General features: G+C 44.1%; 1 protein-coding gene and 1 pseudogene across 1 annotated transcript in view; one reads left to right on the plus strand and one right to left on the minus strand.

Moving 5' to 3' along the window:
- TMEM233 (transmembrane protein 233) overlaps positions 1–5,176 on the plus strand; it is a 24,489-nt gene extending 19,313 nt beyond the window's left edge. Inside the window, exon 2 of the mRNA XM_006908602.1 lies at positions 5,036–5,176. Within this exon, the coding sequence (XP_006908664.1) occupies positions 5,036–5,176 (141 nt within the window). The remainder of the gene's footprint in view (positions 1–5,035) is intronic.
- Positions 120–258, minus strand: LOC112477255 (annotated as a pseudogene).
- Positions 5,177–9,274: the final 4,098 nt, after the last annotated feature.

A 9,274-nucleotide genomic window follows, 5' to 3' on the forward strand; every position in this document is an offset into this window, starting at 1 on the left:
ATAAAAAGAATAAAAATTTTTTCTGTATGTTTGAGGTTTTTTTTTTTTTAGGCGAGGCAACCCTTGGTTGACCTCACAGATCGCAAGGACCTAGCCAGCTTACAATCCTTTATTTTTTACGCCTACAGCACCTGGTCTTCCTAGGTGGTCTCCCATCCAAGTACTAACCAGGTCCGATCCTGCTTAGCTTCTGAGGACCCTGCTTAGCTTCCGAGATCAGATGGGATCAGGCTTGTTTAGGGCAGCACGGCCGTAGAAAGTTTGAAGCTATTTGAAAACAAAAAGTTACCTCCCAAAATGCACCACGACAAATTAAGATTTGCTCTAAGAATGCAAGCATCATGCAAGGTCAGGAAGTCCATCGCTAGAGCTCATTATTTTGAATGACTGGAGAAAGAAAACAGCAATGAGGCAGACCTAGAAGCACTGGCTTGGAAAGCTGCCCAATCTACATTAAGTGGAAAAAAGCAAGTTGCAGAACAAGTATAGTATGATGCTATTCATATTTTTGGAATAAAGAGAAAAAGAAAATACACACACACACACACACACACACACACACACACACACACACACACACTTTACCAGACTATGTGACTTCAGGCAAATCACTTTCATTTCTCCAAGCTTCAATTTTTCCCATCCGTAAAGTGGAAACAATAAAGCATTTACCTCATAGGGTCATTACGAGGGCTAATGATATAATCCTTGAAAAGGATTTAACACAGTGCCTGGCTCATAATAAATGCTCAATAAATGTTACTGCTATGGTATTATTTTGTCAAAGAAAGACTGTAAGGCGGCAGCATTTAGAAAAGAAAAAAAATTTACTTGAAAAGAAATGCAAGGAAGTCCAACTTCAAAACAACCAGCTGGCTAAATGAAAAGCACGACACAAGTATTTAAAGGAAACAAAGGTAGATTTGCCAAAGTTACCAAGTTTTACATTAGTCTGTTCATGATTAAAAAACAACAACAACAACAAAAACCAGTATCTTTCTCAGAAGATTACAGTATCCACAAAGGAAGTGACCTATGTTTAGGCATCAACAACACAAAAGGCAGGGATGAACTTGTCTTTGCCAAGACTTATGGGAAATACTCAAAGTTTTAATACTGGAGGGATGCAGGCTAGACAGACCCTGTTATTTTTGGTTTATCTCCGGGTGCAAATTGCTGTTTCTACTGACTGCAACACATGATGTGCTTAGTCATAACAAAGCAGGAGAAGTGTCAGTTTTCTTTTCATATTCTTCATGGGGAAAAAAAAAAATCTAGACACAAATGCACCAAACTGCTAACAATGTTTATCTCTGGGAAATAGGATAGAGAGAAGAACTTACTAGTTACTGTATATGTTTCCATAGCATTTGAACGCTTTACATGTTCACAAATTACATTTGTAATTTGCAGAAGAATAAGATCACGAAAGTTTCAAATATCTAAGCCATCCTGTTTCTTTCCAGTTGTTCCACAGCAGATGAGGTGGTTTGCTTTCTAAGCTCTTCAGAAAAAAGATTTATGAACCAAGCATTTTCTCTAAAACATTTGTACCACTTCAGTCTGCAGCATCGGCCGAGAGACCCTAATATGCCATTCCAGTTGAGAGAGGAAAGAATTACAGCCAGTGAATTGGGGAGGGGGAATCAGTCCCTTCCTGCTTCATTGTTAGCTCTCCACCCTGAAGCCCAAGACCCTCCAGCAATGAAGTCTTTTAGAGTGAAACATTACAATTCTAGAGTATCCACCCTCATTTCTCCCCCCGCCCCTGCCACCACCTCCATATTTACCCAACAGATTTACCCCTGGGCAGCCCCTTTTCCAAGAACCAGAGGAAGAAATGAATTCATCAGAGGACTCACGGGGAGAGAAGTGTCCACAGTTGATACTGCAAGAGGTTTGCCATCTGTTTTTCAGGCCAACCATGCCCTATTCCTAGAATGATTCAGCATCTCCCTTATGAGCCCCAGAGAAATGGGGGTTTGCAGAGAGGGCAGCCACATAGAAGAAGCCAGACTGGCAGCAGGTGCTGAAGGATGGGCAGGATTTGCCAGTGGCTTGCAACCAACTCCTCCTCGGCCAGGACACCAACATGGCTCTGCCGACCTGTACCGAATAATTTAAGTGGCCCAGGGACACACCTCCCATTCATTTATGCTCAAGGGCAATGCAAAGATGATGGCTGTACCTATTCTTCCCACTTTTGCGTCACTACCCCTGCAAACGTGAAACTGGTTTCTCATCTAAATAGCCATGAGTTGACAATGTTCGGGGACAGAGGGAGTTCCATTATTTTTCCTCTGATTATAGCAACACAGGTACATTGTCATGACTAATCGCAAAACTGGATTTTCTAAGGTACCACAACAGAAAAATGATCGGCTTAGGAGAATCTGAATTGACATGATTCTAAACTAATTATGAGCTCAGAATTTAGGGTTCTGACATTCCATGCAGTAACTTTGATTGTAAAGACTTTAAAACGAATTTCTGAAACTTGGGTCCTCAAAACGATTCTGCTCCAGCATCGAGGAGAGTCTGAAAACCTGTGATTCTGATAAGTAGCCGGGCTGATTCCATTGCACTCCAAGGATCTGTTTCAGAGGCAGAACAAGACATGTCATAGCGATTCACAATAAAAGCTAACATTTATTGAGCATATACTACATGCTGGGCCAATGCGTGCATTAATTCATTGGCTCCTCCAATGTGAAGGAACTGCTATTACTTGCCCCCAATTTGCAGAAGGAAACACTGAGACTTAAAAAGCTTGATAATTTGCTCTAATTCTTACAGCTGATGAGACATGGTTTAGAGTCCATGCTCTGGGACACACTTCCTTGGGATAAATCTTAAGGTGATGAGCATCTTGACCCTGCAGGACATTAAGGAGAGCTGCACTAGACTAAAGGTTTTCAATCCTCTGAAGCTTAAAAAAGAAAAAAGAAAAAGAAAAGTCTCCATCCACAGAAAATGGGTAAACAAAGTGTGATACATACATACAACGGAATATTACTCAGCCTTAAAAAGGAAATTCTGCCACATGCCACAACGTGGACAAACCTTGAGGGCATTATGCTAAGTGAAACAAGCCAGTCACGAAAGGCAAATATGCCACTCATATGAGGTACCTAGGAGTCAAGTTCATGGAGACAGAAAGTAGAATGGCGGTTGCCAGGGCTGAGCGAGGGGAAGGATGAGGAGTTAGTGTTTAATGGCTACAGAGTTTTAGTTTGAGAGGATGAGTGATGGTGATGGTTGCACAGCAGTGTGAACGTACTTAATGCCGCTGAACTGCACACGCAAGAGGTAAAACGGTACATTTTACATTATGCATATTTTACGACAATGTTTTTAAAGACTGATGTCTGGACCCGTCACCAGTTAACTCAGAATCCAGGATAGGGCCCACCTATCTGTATTAAAAATAATATTCATAATAATAGCCAAGTGTTTCTCATGGGCACCCAGAGTTGAGAACTCCGGAATTCAGGACTCAGATTTCTGGAACTCATCGGCTGGCAGTCCCCGACGTCACTGCAGCTTCCCACTCGCCCATTCCGGCAAGAGGGCTGAAAGCAAGTCCTCTTCATTGCGAGTCTCCTGGCCTGTTGCTAACTAAGGTGGCCCGGCTCCAAGATTTAATGGAAGGTTCCGGAAGCAGAAAGCTCTGCGGTATCCTGGGTGTTTCTCTGGCTTTTAATTGTCTGCATATGACTAATCCTCCTTAATAGTCCAGGAAGAGGAGTGATTATTACTCAAGGGCTGTGATTTCAGGGTGAAAAACAGAGGTTCCCACTGACATCTATAATTCGCGGCACTGATTACGTCTCCGTGTCCATAACTTATGAACATGTATTTCTAGGTTCTAGGCTGCAACAGAACTCTGGGGGATCCCTCCACTGTGGGAGTTGTGCTAGAGAGGCTCACTGTAAGGGAGAAGAGTGGCATCTGGCCTTCAGCTCAGCGGCCAGTGTTCTCTAAGCGCCTCCACTTTGCCTGGCACCAGGCTAGGTTCCAGGCAGACCCCAAGGTGCCCTTAACGAACTCATAGTCTGTAGGAAACTGACGTATTCTTTCCACCAATATATATTTCTCGAGCTCCTGCAATGTAGCTGACACTGCTCAAAGTACTAGCAACGAAGGCAATATTTAAAATATTTAACAAGTTTGGCAGGAGTGCAGAATCAGAAAGAATGATCTGCTGGACCCCGTGGTACCCCTTAAGTTGCTGGATTGTGGGGAGGTCTGGGGGAATTCAGAGGAGGGGCCAGGATGGCTGGGATATCGAGAGGGGTAGTTGCTATTCGCCAGCCAGTGCAGAAGTATTTCAATATTTTAACATCAGGGAAAAGTCCTATGAGTAGGTACCAGTTGAATGACAGCTTGGCTTGGGCATAGAGATAAGCAGTTGAGCCAAGGTCCTTGACCTCCTGGATCAACCTAGTGCAGGAGGAGAACTATTTCCGTCAAAGACCAAATAATAAATATTTTAGGCCTTGCAGGCTATGGGGTCTCTGTCCCAGCTACTTAACTCTGTCGTTGTAGCACAAAAGCAGACACAGGCAATAGTAAATAAATGAATGTGGCTATTTGCCAGTAAAACTTTATTTATAAAAACAGAAGGCTGGGTATGGCCCATGGGCCATAATTTGTAAACTCCTGTTCTAATGGATGAGACAAACATACTCGTTCATCCTTTTATTATACAAATATTTATCAAGTATCTTCTCCATGACAAATACTGCATTGGGCACTGGAATACTACGCCGAACAAGAGAGATAATAGTCCCTGCCCACATAGCACTTACACTTTAATGGGAAGAGCCAAATCGATCATTTTAATATGCCATGGTAAACACTAAGATGGAAGTAATCAGGAAATTCGGGAGGGGAAGTCAACACAGCCTGGGAGTGCAGAGAAGGCTTCCCGGAGGAGGTGACTACATGCTGCCTGCTCAAATCCCACCTAAGCAGCACATGTCTTTCCTTGCGGGTTGTCTGTCATCACCCACTCTTCCCTTGTGTCCCCCAGTCTCTGAACAGCTACACCAATGGAGACATCGAAGGATCGAAGCGGCTTGGGAGGAATGCCAAGTGGGTGGCCATCGCCTCCATCATTATCGGCCTTGTCATCATCGGTATTTCTTGTGCAGTTCAATTCTCGAGGAAGTAAGTAGGCTTTTTAAAAATCCCTCCAGTGGTAAAATGCCTTTTCTCGAATTCCTGTTGGAATCTGTCAGGATAGGTTAGGTTATGCTCCGGTAACAAACAAATCCCAAACAAAAACGTTTTCATTTTTTTCTTCGCTGTGGTTACATGGGCCACGTAGGTTTGTGAGGGATCTCTCCTCCACGCAGTCATTCAGGGTCCCATGCTACCCGAAGTTTCAGCATATTGTAGCTGCTCTATCTAGAACAGAAGTTGACAAGCTTTTCCTATAATATTTTCCTTCAATATGTTAGGCCTTGAAGGCCATATGGTCTCTATCGCCATCTCAGTTGGAATCACTCAAGTGTGCTACTGTAGCACAGAAGCAGCCATATGTAATATGCAAACGATGGGCGTGGCTGTGTTCTATAAAACTTTATTTACAAAAACAGGCTGTTGTCCCTCAGACCCTAGTTTTCCAACGTCTGACGTAGAATATGAGGCCTCCTCGAGCTACAGCAAGGGAAAGGAAGACCAGAGAATGACACATGCGTTTCCGCTGCCTCAGCCCTGGAAAGACAGATGTCACTAGGCTCACAATTTATTGGCTAAAACGAATCGCATAGTTCCACATAACGGTGAGAAAATGGGACATGTATATATAGTATGAAAAAAAATAACTAAATAAACTGGCATTGAAAAGAAAGAAAAGGGGAAATGTGGGAGAATAAATGGGGCATTTAGGATTATCTATCACTCGCTCTGCCTCACCGCCTGATCCGCCACACAATGTCCTATAGGATTGTGTACTCAACTAGCACAATGTTCCTAGTTTAAGGGGAGAAGGGTCACCACAAATTTTTGGTATCACTAAAGAGCTCTCATCTCATAAGAAGATGGATGCTATTGATGTTTCTCTGTGGAGTAGGACAAATTTATTCTGATTTCTCCAACCAGCTGAGGTGGGCTCCGTCTGCTGGAATCTATGACATTTTCCATCAGAAGTTTGATGGAGGGCAGGGTCACGTGATGGACAACCAAGACTCAGAAATGAGAAGCCCAGATCCATCTTCGTCTCACTGTACAACTACCGGAAACCCTTTAGCTCCTCGGCCCGAGCAGCAGTTATCCCTCCACCGTTCCCCTTGAGCTGAGAAGGTCAGACTCTCCGGCTGGACTTCAGGGAGGGTTCACGGGTGGGTGAGGAAGGAAGAGGGTACCCTTCAGTCTGCCGGACTAGCCAACCCAACCCCGGTAACCAAAAACGTAGTGGAGGTCATAGTCAGTCAACTTCCTATCAGACAAGCCAGACCCAAGAGCCATCAGGGGCAGCTGGATGGAGGAGGAAATGTCAAAACAGGAAGTGTCACAGAGGAAAAAGGAGATGGCTTTGGCCAAAGAGAGGATAAAAGGACACTAAAACATCGAAGGAACCTCAAAGTGTCTTGCCTATAAGATGGAAAATTAATGATGCTGGTCTACGAAGGAGAAGATAGTTGGAGAATAGATAGGAACACGCCTGACTTTATTCTTTAAGGAAGGTATAGCATATGTGTGTGTGTGTGAGCATGTGGAATGTGAGGTTCATGGTGCGGGTTTGGCACCAGACTTCCCGGGTGTAAGTCCCCGCCCACCACTTACTTACTCTGAGACCTTCAGCCAACTGCTTACTATCCCCTCAACCTCAGTTTCCTCCTCTGAATAATGGGGATTGTAGTAGTAGTATTAGTACTATTGTAGTAGTATTAAACGGTTGATAAAGCTATTGTGAAAGTAAATTAAATGACCCACAGATTGTATAGCTTAGCCTCTGCTCCTTAGATGGCACACAAAAAATGCAAACCATGTATTAACCCTATTATTACTGTTGTTATCAACGTGACTGGGAGAGGACCTCAGAATTTAAGATGCTACTAAATAGAGTTCGAGCCTTTGAACTCAGGAGCCAAACTCAGAGGCTGGTGTTCCAAGGGAACGGGGCCAAGTCTTGGCCTAACTCCTAGGGGATTCTGAAAATACCTACTGCCCAGATCAGTGCTTGAGCTAAGAAGGGTATAATAATAGCAGCTGACACTGACCTGGAGCTTATCATATGCCAGGTACTGTTCTGAATTAGTCCTTATTGAATTCTCACAGCAACCCCATGAGGCAGGGAGTATTATCCCCATTTTCCAGAGGAGGAAGCTGAGGCTCAGAGAAGTGAAGAAATCAAAGACTTGCCTGATGTCTCACAGCTAGTTAGTGGTAAAGGCAGGGTTCTGACCTGGGATATTTGGCTCTGGAAACTGTGTCCTTAACCACGACATGTCCCTTCGAGCACACTCCAGAACAAAGGCCAGGAGATGGCACTTGCCTTGTGACTACCTCCAGAATTGATGTATAGGGGGGTGGTATGGTGAGGTTTTGACCTACAGACAGACACGTGATGAGTCACAGCCAAGGGTAACAAAATCAAAAGGCTTCAGGAGTAGGGAACACACATGAATGAAGCAGCCTGGCTGCAGGACAGTAGGGAGTGGTGGGGACTGCGGCAAACCAGAGAGCACAGTTTGAAGCGAGCAGCCGCCATGCTGCTCGAGGGCACTGTTACCCCTTAGGATGCAGACACCATGGGACTCGTTTTTCAAAAGACATTAGAAAGCTGGGTTTTCACTTCGAACCTCTTGACTTTTAGATATTCACAATCGATTCATGTTGTTTAAACACATAGTGAGGGCCGAAAACAAAACAAAGACATACAAAAACCACATCGGCCACTTGGAGATTATCTAGCAGCAGTATCTGGCTCTCAAAGATCAGTGTGCCCATTAGACATCATCCAAGAAGTTTTACAAGGGACCCAGAAGTCTCCATTCTTAATATAAATATCTCTGTCTGGAGACAAAGCATGGCTGTATATATGCTTGTGACTGAAGTTTTGTTAGCAGCTATAAAATATGAGAGTGGATCACCTCTCCATCTCTTCTCTAAGAGGCAGTGTTTCACAGCGGTTACAGCCTGGGCTTCAGCACCAGCTTTACCAGGATTCCAATCCCAACTCTGCCACACAGACCACCCTGACAAGTTATTAAACACTGCCTCAACTTCCCTATCCACAGAGTGGAGTGGGGACAGAATTACTTCCCTTTCTGTATGGTCAGGCTCCTTTGGGATAGCTCCCTTTCCCTTCATGTTATCAAAGAATACAAAAAAGTTTTCCTAAGTTAGAATCCATGGAGAAACTCTATGTGTGTGTGTGGGGCGGGGAGAGACAGGGAGAGAGAGAGAGAGAGAGAGAGAGACAGAGACAGAGACAGAGACAGAGAGACAGAGAGAGACAGAGACAGAGACAGAGAGAGAACAGGAAATAGAGGATGGAACCAATTCTATCCTCTGTTAAGACCAATAACAAGGCCAATTTCTCAGTAATCCTTTGAAATAAAACACCCCAGCCCTAGGAAGAACTGAATGGCAAAGCAGAGGTTCCAGAGAGCTGCATAAGAGCTCCCTGGGGAAGTTTAGAAGTTGACATCCAAGCCCCACTTCAATGGATTCCAACTCGTGGTGTCAGCAGTGAGGCCCAAGAATCTGCATTTTCTGCCTCCCCATTCCCACCCTGGGGTTTGGATACAGCTGGTCAGCCAAACACTCTCTGCCAAACCCCGGCACGCTTCCTCCGTCCCAAATGCAAAAGGAAGAGCACACTAATAGTAGCCAGCCATAATGGAGCGGTCAGTTTTCATTATATCAGCAAACTCATCATCCGAGTGCGTTGTAGCTAACTGTGCCTGGACGGGAGTCGGGTTACCACCTAGAATATATACCCAAGAGGCCACAAGGATTCCACGGAGGGGCTGGGGAAATCCGACTTTAGAGCTGACCAAGCAGGGAGATGAGACAAACAGCCTTGAATATGTGAGTTTTCTGAGTTTCATTTAAAAAAAAAAAACAAAACTATCTGAAGTAAGCTATTGCCTTTTTTTGAAATTGTTAAGTCCTCCCTTTTAAAAACTTATCCTTTATCCTTATCAACAAAACTATAACCAATCTTGAAGTCCCCTGCCTTTTAAAAATTATTTTTTATCCTTCTCAAGAACACTATAGCCAATCTCTTCTCCCTCAAATGATGGAAATCCCAGACGGT

The sequence above is a fragment of the Pteropus alecto genome, unplaced genomic scaffold (genome assembly GCF_000325575.1).
Source record: "Pteropus alecto unplaced genomic scaffold, ASM32557v1 scaffold113, whole genome shotgun sequence".
In the NCBI taxonomy this organism is placed as follows: Eukaryota; Metazoa; Chordata; class Mammalia; order Chiroptera; family Pteropodidae; genus Pteropus; species Pteropus alecto.